At 43.8% G+C, this 15653-nt stretch overlaps 1 protein-coding gene across 1 annotated transcript in view; it reads left to right on the top strand.

Moving 5' to 3' along the window:
- The first annotated feature begins 3432 nt into the window (after positions 1–3432).
- Positions 3433–15653, top strand: part of adgra2 (adhesion G protein-coupled receptor A2) — a 103192-nt gene continuing 90971 nt past the window's right edge. Inside the window, exon 1 of the mRNA XM_017696398.2 lies at positions 3433–4171. Within this exon, the coding sequence (XP_017551887.1) occupies positions 3954–4171 (218 nt within the window). The 5' untranslated portion in view covers positions 3433–3953. The remainder of the gene's footprint in view (positions 4172–15653) is intronic.

Here is a 15653-nt window from a genome sequence, read left to right as displayed (position 1 = left end):
TTGAAACAGTAAGTGGTCATAGAGTGAAAATACCTACCTACAGTACCTATTAGTGACAAATTACGGTTAATATAGCTGGCTATCAATTTTTTACTGGTTGCTTCTTACTTTATATACTTAATAAGTTAGATAGCTTGAGGTGAAGAGAACAGAGGCTACTTAACATTAAAGTTAGCCAATTTCAATCTAAGCATGAATTTTCAGAAGCTTAAGAAAGAGAACGAGAGAAAAAGGTATAAATAACATTCATAGCTCTTTATATTCTTGTTGTCATATTTCTCTTCGGTATTTGAAAGTCACATCAGTACTAGCCACAGCCTGTGGTTTACCGTAAGATAATGCCACACAGTGTTAATCATAACAGCTCTATATCCCTCAGTTCCTCAACCTACAGATGGACTTTGTTTAAGAGATGCGAGAGCTGAAGGACAATCAGGTGAGAAGATTTTTGACAGTCCAAAAATGACTGTAGTGCTGTCTCTTGATCTGTGTCTATTGTAACTGGATGGGGAGTATAAGTCATATTACATATTACGAATACATCAAACTGTTCTCAGTGTGACCACGTTGTTTTGATCAGCAAGTTTGTGCCTATTGCTCGTCTAAAAGTTCATAATGAACAGACGTTTTGGGGCCATAAAAGAACCCTCTAGTAAAAGTTTACTTTACCCGTCCATTAATCTCTAGTGACGCCCCTTTCATGAACAAATAATTGTTGAAAGAACTAGGCAAGACTCCCGAAATTAGAGCCGTAATAACAGGAAATGCGTCAAAATGGGCACTGTACCTTTGAGTCAGTCAGGTACAAAGGTCTTTTTTACCTTTCTGCCAATAATGAGCCATCAGAAGTGCACAGAACAAGCCCTGGTGTTGAATGAACACCTACACTGTTGAATTAACACCCACAGTGTTTATTTAAGTCCAGTTGGACAGATGAATATTGTAGCTGGTCATTCAACATTTTTTGCCTTGTGCCCTGTGAGCAAGAGATTTCTTATTTAGCCAGTGATTTTAAGGAGTCCTCAGGATTTCTGAGGGTTCTTTTAAACTATGCTGACCGTTTAGTGCTTAGGAGTCTATACTGAAGTCTTGGGGAGGGGAGAGCAGATTTCAGCAAGATAAACACTGAGACGTGGCTATCCAGATGCTTCTGTTTAGTACTTAACATACTGTAGGCCTACTGTTAGAGGGGGGCTGAGCAGATTTCAGTCAGATAAACGTAAGAGTAAAGACACGGCTATTCAGACGCTCACACTAAGATCTTCAACAGCAGGGTTCCTCAAGAGTTCTTTAGAACCATGAGTGCTATATAGAACCATTTCATGCTTAAATGGTGTGTTGCATGGTGAAATTGGTCTTGAGATTGGTGGAGAATGTTTTGTATATGGTTCTATATAGAATCTTTTTGAAAATTGCGCCTGAAATAGCACCTGAAGGGTTTTCTCTTGTTACAAGCTTGCCATCATACATTGTGCACTCTTGAAAAAGATGGTTCTACAAGGATTCTTCGATAAAGACAGTGGTTCTGTAGAGAACTATGAACAGTCAAAGATCCATTTGCATACTTAAATGGGTCCTTGTACGGTGAAATGGTTCTTCAATGGAGTCTTTTGAAAAATGGTTTTATATAGCAGCACAAAGGGTTCTTCTATTGCTACAAGCTTGGCATCACAGCAATAGCAGAACCCTTTTTGGTGCTATAAAGAACCATTTCATGCTTAAATACGTCTTTGCGTGAAATGGTTCTTCTGATTTGGTCGAGAACATGTTGTACATGGTTCTGTATGGAATCTTTTGGAAAATGGTTCTGTTTAGCACTAAAAAGAGTTCTTCTATTGTTACAATGTCAGACTTGTAACGATACAAGAACCCTTTTAGGTGTTATATAGAACCATTTCCAAAAGATCTTATACAGAACCTTATACAACACATTCTCCATCAGTCAGAACCATTCAGAAGTATGAAATTGTTCTATATAGAACTCATGGATCTAAATAGAATCATTCCCTTTACTAAAGAGCCAAGGCTGCTGCTATAGTAAACCAAGTAGTTGCTAAAGTGTTGCTAGGCTATTGCTATTGGCATCCAAGGTCATTGTAATGGTGTTACTTGGCCAAAGTTATTTCAGGGGGTTGCTAAGATGTTCCTAGGCTGTTGCTATAGTGTCTCAGGTGGTTGCTAAGGTGTCATTAAGCTGTCGTTGTGGTATCATAAATTCTTGCGAAGGTGTTGCTGGGCCATTGCTGTTGTCCCAGGTGATCAGTAAGGTGTTGCTAGGCCATTACTGTAGTATCCCAGATTGTTGTAAAGGTGCTGCTTGTCCAAAGCTATGTTATCCCAGGTGGGTGCCAAGGTGTTCCTAGGCTATTGCTATAGTGTCTCAGGTGGTTGCTTAAGTATCGCTAAGCCATTACTGTGCTGTCTTAAGTGATTGCTAAGGCGTTGCTAGGCTGTTGCTATGGTATTTTAGGTGTTTTCTAAGGTGTCTCTAGGCTATTGCTGTTATCCCACATGATAAGTACGTTGTTGCTAGACCATTGCTATGGTGTCCCATGTCAATGTAAAAGAGATGCCTGGCCAAAGCTATATTATTCCAAATGGTTGTTAAGGTGTTCCTAGGCTGTTGCAAGAGTCTCAGGTGGTTGTTAGGCTGCTGCTGTAGTATCCCAAGTAGTTACTAAGGTTGTTATGGTAAACCAAGTAGTTGCTAAGGTGTTGATAGGGCATTGCTATGGTGTCCCAGGTCGTTGTAAAGGTGTTGCTTGGCTAAAGCTATGTTATTCCAGGTGGTTGCTAAGCCGTTGCCCTGCATACCAAGTGGTCGCTAAGGTGTCGCTAAGCACCTGCTGTGCTCTGTCAGGTGGTTGTTAGTACCTGTGTATGTAGGAGTGGTAGTATGTATGTGATTCTGTAAGTATGTCTATGAGGGGCAGTGTGAGATATTTAAAAGCATTAGCCTGGAATTTTTTTTGCGGTTCCAGTTTGCAAACCGCCAAAAAAAACTGCAACAGATGGGGGGGAAACATAGAATGATGTGAAGGAGATAATGAAGGACAGTAGGTTGGCTTTGCCAGGCAAACTTAATTTAAATCTGTGATTCAACAAGAATTAGTGGGGCTGAACAGTCTATTATGCACAGTAGATGTGTGTTCAGGCTTGGCGCTGCGGTGCAGGAGTTATTTCAGCTCTGTAGGTCTTTATTCAGCAGTTAGTCTACAGGAGCTGCTCCCAGAGTTGCGAGTTAATCCGGCTCTGCGCGCGCTCTTTCAGCACTCGTAGGTACTAATTAAACGCTTGGCGATTTTGCCGCGCGCTCTACCCCCGACCTCCGCGCGGAGAGAAACGCGCGCTAGGACCCAGCGGGCGGGGGCGCGCGCGCGCTTCAAGCCACCGACTAAAGGCTGACCGTGACAGGGAGGCGGAGGACAGCGGAAGGAGCGCTGCTGTTGGGAGCGAGGAGCGCGGAGCCTCAGCGGAGCCTCAGAGGAGCAGGGGTTTAATAACGGGGCTGGAGCCGGGGGACGCGGCACGAGCTCCCGCTACAGCTGCGGCCCGCGGGCGAGAGCGCCGGACCCGTCTCTCCGCAGAAACTTCACTCAGAAGTTTTAGACCGGACTGGAGCAGCGAGCAGCGGACGGTCAGTCACGGGGAGGAAACCGGACAGCAACGCGCTTTCCCCAGGACTTTTACCGTATGACCCGACCTCCCGAGCGCGGGGCGGTGGACGTGGACGTTTCCCCGGGAGGACAGTGATGGAGAGGCGCTCGAGCTGAAGCCCAAAAGATTGTGAAACTCCCCGAGCCGGAAAAAAGGAGTGACCCTGTGGAAGCTCGCGCTGTTTGTCAGGCTCGAGCGGAGCGGCAGCTTCGTTCCGTTGCGTCACTAGCAGCAGTTTTCTGCTCGCGCTGATGACATGGGGTGATGTGACCGTCTGGCTGGGCTAAAGGTTTGTGATGCCGTCCCGGGCCCGCGTGCTCCTCGCGCTGCTCCTCGCGCTCGCGCTCGCGCCCGCGCCGCTGGCCCGCGCGTGCCAGGATCTGTCCGCCCTCGGCTGCAGCTGCACGGAGGAGCGCGCGAAGGGCTCCGGGAGCCGCAAGAGAGTGAGCTGCGCGGGCAGGGAGCTCGTAGATCCGCCCGGAGCGCACGCGCTGCCCAACAAGACCGCGAGCCTGTGAGTTATGCGCATTTTTTTCCTCCGTTTGAAAAAGTGGGTTACTTTCATAACGGCTGAGGGAAGCGTTCAGGGGGCTGCCGGCTCTGGGAGAGTGGGCGTGTGTGTGTTTGAATGTGTAAGCGTGGGTGTTTGTTTATGTAGTGTGTTTTAGTTCTGTGATGATTAAATGTGGAAGTCAAATCAGCTGTGTGTGTGTGTGTGTGTGTGTGTGTGTGTGTGTGTGTTGGGGGGTCATGCATTTATGGGCTATCAGTGTCCATCAGGGGACAGGCTAAAGTCGGAATAGCCCAGGTCAAATGACAAGTGTAGTTGATAGTGTAAGTGGAAATACTACAGGGAGCAATGTGTGTTGAACATATTGGACAAAATGGAATCTAAAAGGTGCCAGAACTTTGGCTCGAGCTATATTTTGTGTTTGAACTTTATCCTTTGCGTTCGGAAGAAAACCTTGTATCTCCATTTTTGTCATTTTTCAGTTTGTAGCCCAGTTTGAAAGCGCCTGTTGACCTTTACGTTGTGTGGAAAGTTCACGATGAATGGACCAAAAGGAACGCCCCAAAATGACTTGGAAATAACTCTGGTTCCATTGACTTACATTAAAAGTAAAGTTGGTTTTTTCCTTCTCCTGTAAAGTTACCATTTTGGAGATACGAGGCTTTCTTCCCGACAGCATCGATGTGTGTGTGGTGGCATAACACTGTCAGTAGTATCCATTCCCTCTCTCCGTTACGAACATGTGAGTGAGCTGCACTGGCGTCTATGGCATCTACTGTCCAACACATTTATTGAACACGAGCGCTTAAAGCTCCTGAAAGTGCTGCTCCACGTTATGAAATGGCAAGTATTGACATACCACTGCTGTAAAATCGCCAACAGGCCTTGTCGAGATGGTTTTCATGAACTGATACTGCTATTTCTGCTCAGTCCCCAGTCTGAATTCTGGCCAATAGTTCTTTTTTAAATAGCTTGGCTTGTCCAGGCTGTGCAGTTCTTCAGCAGCATGTGCATTAACTCAGGACTGCTCATGACTCATGACTAGACTGCAGACGTACTGTCCAGTTATTACTGTTGATGTAGTATTCCTTTACTTCTATACATATATGTAGATATGAATTACCATGAAGTTAATATGTAACATATTGTTCCAAAATGATCACTTTACAGGAGAAAGAAAAAGCATACTGTACTTTCAATGGAAGTCAATAGAACCAGACATTTGTGCAGTTCATTTTGGGCTGTTTCTTTTGGTCCGTTCATCATGAAATTTACACACAATGTAGAAGACAATGAGTACTTTCAAATTATGCCAAAAACTGAAAAACAACAAAAATGCAGGAACAAGGTTTTCTTCCAACAACACTGTTATGTAGTTGTAAGTTGCTATGAAGCTTATATGTAAGTTATGTAGTTATTAATGGCTGTGAAGCTAATACAAGTTGTAGTTATGATTTGTTCTGAAGCTGATAGGTGAGTGGTGTAGCTATGAAAGTGGGGAATTAAAGTGTGGGATCCTGTCAAGGCTTAAGGAGTTAACCCTCTAGGGTGGGTTGTGTCTGCAGGAATTGAGTCTAGTCCTGGACTAACCTGAAATTGCAGTAGTTTTGAATATTTTGATAATGAAGGAATAATCGGTGCTTAATCTTAAATGCATAGTCACTGTCCAGAAAAAACTCCAAAATAGCAACTTTACAGAGAAAGCAGAAAACTTTCAGTGTAAGTCAATGTAAAGACGTTTTGTCCAGTTCATTTTGGAGCCTTTCTATTGATCCATTCTTCATTAAAGTTACGAAGGACAGCTGATGTTCACATGATGTAGAAAAATAAAAAATCAGGATACATGTTTTTTTTTTCTTTCTTTTTTTTTTTTTTTTTAGCAGCAAATTATTATATTGTTAATATCCACAGCACCTGCATATTGGCTTCTATTATAAGTTAACTTTGAGTCCTTAAGTGTTGGAGTGGTGTAATGAGACTTCAAGGCTGATTGGAGGAGAGAGTGAGCTTCAGGCCGTGTGCTGAGGCTCAGAATGGCTGTAGATTGTAGTGCAGCAGGCCTATAGGGCAGCCCCCTTTGTCACAGCCCTGTCATTTTCCATCTGCTTTCCAGTCTGAAGGGAAAGGAAACGTGCCCCTGGTCTGCTCCCTCCCACCCCCATAACCCACCCCCTCCACACACACAGACACACACACAGACACACACAGACACACACACAGACACACACACTCCGCCCTCTCTCCGATCTTCAGCTGACTTGGCCATACTGAAGGAGGATAAACAGAAACACATTTTCTTTAGCTTCTCTTGCTCACTCGTTCACTCTTTCTTTTTCTGCATGTCTCTTTCTCACTCACTTTCCTTGACCCCCTTTAATGACTGCCTGGCTCTTTCCTTTCTCTATTGCTATAATTCTGTAGTCTGTCCACAAACAGGCCCATCTCCACTGCCCTCTGCACAGGAAGGAAGTTTGACCAGACTTGGTGTCCTGATACTCCATATTGTTTCAGTTCTGGATAAATAGGGGCCTACATGGATTATGAATGAAGCCCAGGCCCTTTGGGTACATCCACAGTGGCCAGAATGGCCTGTGTGCTTGATTCCAGTAAGAGATGAGGGAGGTCTGTGTAGCACTAAAAATATTTGGTTTGGTTCGGGTTCACATTCTCGTCTGCTTTTGACGTTTAGGTCTTTTTTTTTTGTTGTTGTTCTTTAAACATTTTGGGGAAATGGAGCAAAAGACCTTTAGTTGTGGGTTTTGGTCTTATTGAGAGACCACAGCTCCACTGGACACCCACATGAAAGAGAATCGAGGAGTACCGAAAGTTCCTACTTAGAGTAGCTACTTCTACTGTGGAGACAATTCAAGTAAATAAGTAAAAATATTATTAAGGAAAATGACTTGAGTAAATTGAGTTCATCCTTTTTTACTGATGTAAAAACGCTTTTCATTGATGTAATAACTTTTAAGTTTGTCTAACAGAAAGAAGGTCCAACGTTCAAGGTTTTACTAAACTTTCCAGTAGCTTACCTTGAATGTTAGCTTTCGTTGGCTAACTTAGCCAACAGGACCTCACAGAAGAACATCAGCGGCAGCTTCAGGTTTACCGAAGAGCTGTCATGCTTGTTATTCTAAAAATAAAAAGAAGGAAAGAAAGGAGCGCAGAAACTTTGCAGCCATGATTAGTTTGCTAGTTGGCTAGCCAGCTAATTGCTTCCTCAGGAAGGAAGTTGTGAAACGTGTAGACTTTTTTTAACATACTCTGTAACAGATATGAAAAATCAGTGGAATTCAGTGGAAGACTACATTAGAAGTAAACTCAAGTAAAAGTTAAATAATCATGTTTAAGTGCTGTTACAGAGAAAAGTATAGGCTACTGAAGTAGGCTTACCAAGAGAACAGAACGTATATATAAAACATAAAAAACCCTGATTCTTCATGTGTTTGACATTAACACCCCACACCATTTTCAAAACCTCCCCCCCTACCCCTGGCCATCCGTCTTCCCACGATGCCCTCACGCTCCCCTTCCCAGCACAGCGTTGTAAAAAGGAAAACATTGGAAACGGTGGAGAAGCGGAGGGACGGAGAGGGGAGCTAACAGGCCCGTTCCCCGGAGGAGGAGGCCGAGGGCAGCCCATTTATAGAGCGTGGTGGTTCTGCTTAATAAGCGCCCACATCTGGTCCACACATTGGCCCGCGGAAAGCGAGAGGAAGCGGATTAAAACAGAAAGGGAAGGGGGCCGAGGCGAGCCTGGGTGGCAGCAGACAACAGAGGCGCTAGGAGACGAGCTCAGCGCGGGCAGCCGCACCTCTTAACGCCATTTATTTGTTTTCCGAGCATGTGCTGAGTATACCCTGTGACACGTTTACGAGGTTTGCATGGGTTAGGGACAAACAGTTCCAGCCTTGTGACCCCCCGCTGAGGCAGAAGGAGAACAGTTACCGAAAACGTACACACATTGGTGTGCTTTTGAAGGTGCTTTAGGTAGAATGTCCTGTTCACCTTGTAGTGCACTCCCACACTCTTACAAACCCACAATGCACTGCAACAGGTAACGTCGTGTAGTGGGGATGACGTTTGAGTGTCCACAAGAGTTAGTGAACACATATCCAGCTAATCACGGGGAAGAAAAAAAGCAAATTAAAGTAAGGCTAGTGCTGCAGGTTTGCTCTTTTAGGTGATAACAACGGAGTTTAACCTGAGGCAACAAAAATCAGTAACACAGACATTTAGCAGCATGCAGAGGTTTATTATTTTAAAAGCTGAGGGAAATTAGTCATTTTCGTGCTGTATTAGTAACAGAGGCCGTCTCTTTGGATATGAGCTAAAACTACAACTGCTACAACACTGGATGCTGATGAAGCCTCGTTGTCTTGTGCAAGGTATTTTATCACTATGGATGATGTGCGAACATTAGTATGGCAGACCAGTAGTTAGCCTAGTTGACTAGTGATTAGGTGACCGTTTTAAGCACAGCAGTTCAGTTGAGGCCGTCTCTGACAATGGCGTGTGTTAAAAACACACCAAGTTACATACTGTTTGCTTTCGGAGACAACATTCTGCTTTCTCGCATGTGAAGCTTTGACGCCTGAAGGCAAGTGTTTTCACACTTGTGTCCTTCTCCGGGATTTAGTGACGTTCCGAGGTTCTGTTCCAGATGTGGAATGTTCGGAGTGATGTTGATGTTTCTGTTTTTCCTGACATTCCTCAGGCGTTTTCTAGACACCATCCCAGGTGCAGTTTGGGATAGAAGCTCATCTCAGCTCTCTCGCTCTCTTTCCCTCTCTCTCTCTCTCTCGCTCTGTCTCTCTCTCTCTCTCTCTCTGTCTCTCTCTCTCTCCTCCCTGCTGCTCTCACTTGTTGGCGAGGGTGGAGGAATTTTAGTCTGGACACAGCAGTGGATGAGGTCAGGGGTACTGGGGCAGTTGGACTTGGGATTTGTGCATAATGCTGTCAATTTCAAAACACAGAGGCCCAATCCCATTTCTTATTTTTACCACTACCCCTTGTTTTCGAGTGTAACCCTCCCCCTCGAAACTGAGTTACAAGGGGTAGTGGTTGAAATCTTCCCCCATGAAATGGGACAACCCTTCAAGAACCGGATACATCATTAGTTGTCATTAGCGACTTTTACGTAAACAGACGACGCCAGGTTTTCCGGCCATTTCCAATATGCCGCATCCAGCTTTGGTGAGCTAACTTTTGTGACATGACAGGACAGGTGAATCATATTTAAAATAGCCTGCAAAAACAGTTTTCCTGCTTTGTCTCCATACTACAGTAATAATGGTACATCACACTGACATTTGCCGTTTATCCGAAGAAGACTGAAAAGCATCAGCGCTCCGATTCATTCACAACTTCAGTTTTATGCATCAATCAATCGAACGAGTCACAGAGTAAAAAAGAGCACAAAACAAAACTACATCACTTCATTAACAGCTACTAGCGCTACTCTGTAGGCGACCCTGCCAGTCTGCAGTGACAGCAAAGGGGAAAGTTCAGCTCCTCACTGCTTAAATAACGTGACATTAAGGGCATCATGTGCCCTAAAAGAGGGGGGCAGTTATTTATCATCGCCACCAAGAACTCTTTGGTGATATGAAGCTGAACCTAGCTTCTTAATCGCCAGCTTCATGATCAATTTCCCGTTCCACCTTAAATGGTGAGGCAACCTTATGTACCAGAACGTAAATGCTGCACCATTTAAGGTAGAACAGGAAAATTCTCCAGGTAGCGACCGAGACATCAGTGTATTACTGGTGATGTTTATGTGTGTTATGAAGGAAATGAGCATAAAACACTATTACAATGGTTCTTACAATATAACGGCTTTTTACCAGACAAATACATTTATGCGTCTCTTTGGTCGCTTGTGCAGCCGTCTTGCCAATGTTTCACAGGGCATTCTGGGAACTTTCTCATAACTCTCCATTTGTAGTGCGCCTCTGAAGAATCTCCGTTTGAAGGGCCAAATAGCCCTAACACTTCGCCCTACACCTCCATCTCACCAACAATCGGGACAACCCTACCCCTAGACATGAATGCGCAAAACAGAGGGATAGGGCTAAGTGTTAGGGGCAAGGGGTGAAATGGGACTGGGCCAAAGTCTTGCAACGGAGGCTGATTGTCACTGTAGGGACATAGCCTTAAAACAATGGTTATGTATGGGGTTGAGCTAAAGTGCATCACATAGGAACACCAGTGTTGATAACCATCTTGAAGCCTGGATTGGATCCATTTTTATTGATAACTGTATGCCACAGAGTGTCTGAAAACACATAAGCACGTCTACTTGGTTGCTTAAAAGAGCATTCTGGTCTAAAGTGTACCTCTCTGTTGTGTTGTTCTGCAGTGTATCTCTCAGCATAATCGTTTCGACAGAATTCATCATTTCATATCGTTTTTATGGTTTTGTTCGTCAGTGTCCTCTCACTACAATACCTCATGCAACCATTGGGAATTCGTGTGGTGTCAACCAGTCATGGCTGCTAGCATAGACACTGAACTGTAGGCTAACAAATCCTACCAAGAACTAGAAGAACAAGAAACACAAATATATTGTGGCTGATTGACTTAATTTGGGCCGAGACATTGCTTTAAGTTCTTGCAGTATTGCAGTCAAGAATCTAGCAACAGCAGAACTGAAGCTAGGAATTGGTAACATCTGAGAAGATATTCATCAGCTTCCTCTTCTCAGGCATCGAGGAGGAGGCAAGGAGGCAACTTATCCATGTAGCACTGTCAAAGGCTTCCCTGCATATGTAACGTGCGGACGGTTAAGGTTAAGTATTCCCAGCTGAGGACCTCAACAGTGGACACTGTTATAGGAGCAAGATCCTTTAAGGACAGCAAATTCAGGCTTAGGGTCACTGGGTTAGGATGGAGGGTTATCTTCCTAACCAGCTGCAGGTCATCAACTTAACATCTGGCATTCTTCATCAGATAAGCCTCTGATAAGACACTGCTGCAAAGATTAGCAAAGCAAAGATTACACACGACACTTTCCCTACTTACAGACATGAAGGCCTGTCCAGAGATGAATGAGTGTGGCTCTCAGTGGCTGCTTTATTAGAAAGCCCTACTTCGTAGCTTTATCTTGCTGGTGTTGGAGACTGTAGCCCATCAGTAGTCTTGCGAGAACACATGTCTTGGGACAAGCTGTGAAAACCTTTCATCTGTGCTAACCCACGTCACATTCATGGGTTAACAACAGGCTAATTCCCTTTTGGACATTGTCGATGACTACATGACTACAGAAGTCTACATTCCCATCCACATTTAGTTCAAAATTTCTCATGCTTGTGCCCAGACTGTATTGTTACGAGCTCATTTTTGGCCCCACAAGACTGGCCCATCCGTTGATGTCCAGTTTGTGTTAACCATCCTCTAGCACTTCATCAGTGGTCAGTTTCTGACCACAGAGCCGCTCCTGGCTGTGTATTTTTGGGTGGTGGACCACAGCAGTACAGTGCCTGATGCACTCGTGCCACTACAACAAACACTACCGTGCTACTACCATGTCTGTGTGACTGCTGTGCTGAGCATGGTCCATCTACATAATATTTGGTCTACAGCAGTCCTGTGGTCAGAAGCTGACCAGTGACAAACTATGCATGGCAACAGGTGGGCTACAGTCTGTTGTAGAATATCTGTATAGTGGAGCTATAAGGTAGGTGGAGCTCACAAAGTGACCAAAGGGCAGAAATACAAGGTAGCTATATCAAATACACTGGACAGTGAGTTTGTATAAATATGGAAAACAGATTTATTTATCCTTACCATGTCTTTAATGTTTATTCTACTATTACTTTTTCTCTCCTCGGTACCGATAGTTTGGGATGCTGTTCTATATAAAATTCACCATCTTGAGAGGCCTTAGTTGATGTTGAAGCCAACAGCCTGTGACACTATGTCAGAAACTGCATAAGCAAATCTATTTGAGCTTATTTCATAACTCGATGTGGTTTGAGGCAAGCTTGTGAAGATTACGGCATGCATTTAGCACAATGCTAATTGCTTTGTCATCAGCTTCCTTTACTTGCTAGCTACATTAGCTTCATAGCTTCAATGCAGAACTAAATAAGTAAACTTTACACACCAACAGTGTCTCGGCTGGTCAACTGTATTTTGGGTAAGGGGAAAAAAGTGTAAATTTGGTTTTGCACTGACACCAAATCAGTCCGGCCCACCCTATATCTCTTCTTACTAACATCAAAACTTCACAGCTGTCCTGGAGTCGAGTTCCTAACGGGTTTGGTTTATTGTGAGGCAGGCTGTCATTTGTTGCTTCTATAGGAAATGAAGCAGTAAACGGTGAAGCCTTGCACTGGACAGTGTATGTGTCCATGTTAGCATGTGTGTTTGCTACCTGGCAGCATATCTGCATGCACCACAGTGGAGTTTTCCATTACGTCCTGACTTTCCCATAAATCCTCTCCACATAAACATCTAATCTGCATACACGAGTCGTTTGCCATTATCATGACATGTAAGGCCCAGCGGAGAGCCAATGAACTAACTAGATTGCCCCATTTCTGTCTTTCGCACACGGTCGCTTTCTTTCTTTCTGTTGGTTCTGCTCTGTGTCCCCCTCCTCTCCTGAGTTCATCCATACACAGCGAGGCTGAATCTAAATATTTAGCCGTGCTGGTAGGAAACTGCCATGCCCAAACTCCTTCCAGATGTGGACGAGAGGGCCTCTGTGTTTAGAGCTAATTATGTGCGGCTACATGGGGACTGGAGAGTGAAGAGAGAGCGAAAGAGCGAGGGAGAGGGGCAGAGAAGGTGGTAGAGAAGGAGAGATGTTGGTAGTAAGAAAAGAGAGGAAGTTTGGGAAGAGCAAAGAACAGAGATAGAATGCAAAAAATGTAACAGATAATAGTGGGTGTGAGTAAACGAGCAATTGCCGGCTCAGTTTTGTCCCCCAGGACTTCAGTAAAGTTAAACGATTGACCTGTCCTTGTTCTTTTATAGCAAGTCTTTCTAGCGACGTTAGACAAGCTTTACAGAAGCTTGGCTGAAAACCCTGTTCTGTTTAATGAATGCAGGTTGGAGTTTAGATTCAATAATCAAAACTAAGCTGGATGGAAAGGCCAACAGATTTGCCACCATCCTAATATTAGCTTTAAGGTTAATAATGTGCTCCAGCAAGTAATGTGCTAGTCACACATTAGGTGAAATGGGATTTTTTTCCTGAAAAAAAAAGTTCTGTGAAACTTTTCCAGCCTCTCAGCAGTTGCTATGTAAGAACGCTGCTGTAGGCCGAGCCTGGGCAGGTCAGTTGAGGCTATTGCTAACCAGCGAATGCCACCTACACCAAACACTCACACATATGTAATCAAGTAGTCACAAATCTGCACCCACCTCCACCTGCATCCCTCAGAAACGCATCTGCAGAATTAGAGAACCTACAGCGATTGCAGACCTGCATTATCTGGCCATATGTCCACGAGTTCAAGCTGAAAAGTGGAACCTGTTAACTTTACATTGATCACATCTTTGTGTTCTTGAGTGTGTGTAGGTTCAGAATCTTTGTAATAACTTCGTGAAAAAGTGAGTTTTAAGAAGATGAGGCCCAATGTTATAGATTTAACCAGCAATATCTATATGTTGATTAATCTAAAGCAAATCCCATTTAAAAGTAGTGGAGAAGTGGTTCTAAATTATTATAGTTGGTGCAAGCAGACATGTTGATTTGACGTCAAATTCTGCACACGGCGTTGAGAACACGTCCCGATTCTCGAATAGAAGTTTTCTTTCGAGGTCACAGAAAATTAGGTACGTAATGATCATCTAGTGTACGTATTTTTGTTGTTCTAGCACAACATTTCGGTAGTCTTGTTACCTGTACTGAACATAGTTTGAAGCATGTGGTTCATTCTAACCGCTTTTCTGGGGCTATACTGTTGTAGGTAAGGACAGTATTGTGATATGATCATTTACATGCCAAGCTTATAATTGGTGATAAATCAGTTAGTTGCCTTGGCTAGCTAAAAACAACCGGCCCAAATAATAACCCTGATTGGTGGGGCCAAAAAAACTTACATTCACATGGATGTTGAACCAACAGCACAAAGTCAGAAGATCAATTTTTAGTGTTACACAGGCTATATCTGTATATATGATACAGGTCCATAGGTGCCAACCACTGGGGGGGGCATTGGGTCATACATCCCTCCAAAATTTTGGAATGGGGTGGCACCCCAATGGCACCCCAATGCAAAGCTGGAGATAAGCCATAGTAGTGAAACTGCATAGAATAGTCTGAAAACAATGAAACTGCATTTAATAGTAGGGACTATTAGGGATGTAAACTACTGTAGAAACACTATGCTGTTTTCCAGGCATGATTGTCTTGTCACGCCGGGTTGCCAAATTGACGGTTTTCATGAAACATACAGCAGATTTGAAAGTACAGTTTGGGTGGAAATTGCATAGTTGTAGAAATTAAATAGTTTTAATTATGCTACTTTATAACTGTACTGCAGCCACGGAAAAAGGTTTGAAATGAAAACAGGTCGTCTTATGAATGTATATTGACCCTAATGTTGAATAGCTGGCTACCCAAGGACACACAGGCATGTCCAGTAGAAGAAGGAGCAGAAGACTGAGGCTCGTTTGGTGGCATCGCCGGTGGACAACTTAGAGTACCGATCCTTCTAAACCTGAAGGAGAGCAAGCATGCATGGAATTATCAGAAAATGAGGTCTCTGTAAATCGATGCTCATAACACATGGATTATTCCCTATTGATTAGGATGCACATGAGCAGGTCAGTTCAGGTCACACTTTTATTTGTACTAAAGGGTATGGATCAAAATGAAACGCATGAAATTAAACTGTCGAGGCAGAAAGGCTCTATCTGAGCAAAGAAATTTGCAGTGAACATAGAAAATGTGTCATTCGAGCCTCATAATTCAAACGTAGCTGTAGTTCTTCTAGCCCACTTGCCCAGCTAACGTTGTATGATTGTCTGTTTTGATCAATAATAAAAATAGAAATCGATCATAAGGTTGGTTTTTGGTCACTAGAAGTGACTGCCTAGAGCTTATGGAATGACTCAACAGACCAGTGTTGAGTGACTGGCTGTGAGGAACGTGCAGTGGTAGTGGAGGAGGTGTCCTGGGACAGCTGGTGCTGTGGCACGGGGGGTGGGTGGGGGGGTTGACCGGTTGCTGGAGTGGGAAGTGGTTGTAACCGAGTTAGGTGAGACTAGGAGAAATAGTATGATAATTACTATTATTATGAATAACATCTGCAAATATTGCGACAGATGACAGAATGTTATTGATCTATGGTAATTCACTGATCCTCCTCATGTTCATAGACAACTTTTCCTCCTTCACACAGAGAATTTCTCCTTTTGAGTCTTGCTTCCAGTGTTTATTCAACATGTTCTTGAAGTGTATTCCTTTTGAGTCTTGGTTCCACTTGGTGTTCTAACCCTTCCTCATGCTGTTAGGGAGTATTTCAAAGAA

This window comes from Pygocentrus nattereri, chromosome 29 (assembly GCF_015220715.1).
Source record: "Pygocentrus nattereri isolate fPygNat1 chromosome 29, fPygNat1.pri, whole genome shotgun sequence".
Classification (NCBI taxonomy): Eukaryota; Metazoa; Chordata; class Actinopteri; order Characiformes; family Serrasalmidae; genus Pygocentrus; species Pygocentrus nattereri.
This window is presented reverse-complemented; position numbering and strand designations above follow the sequence as displayed.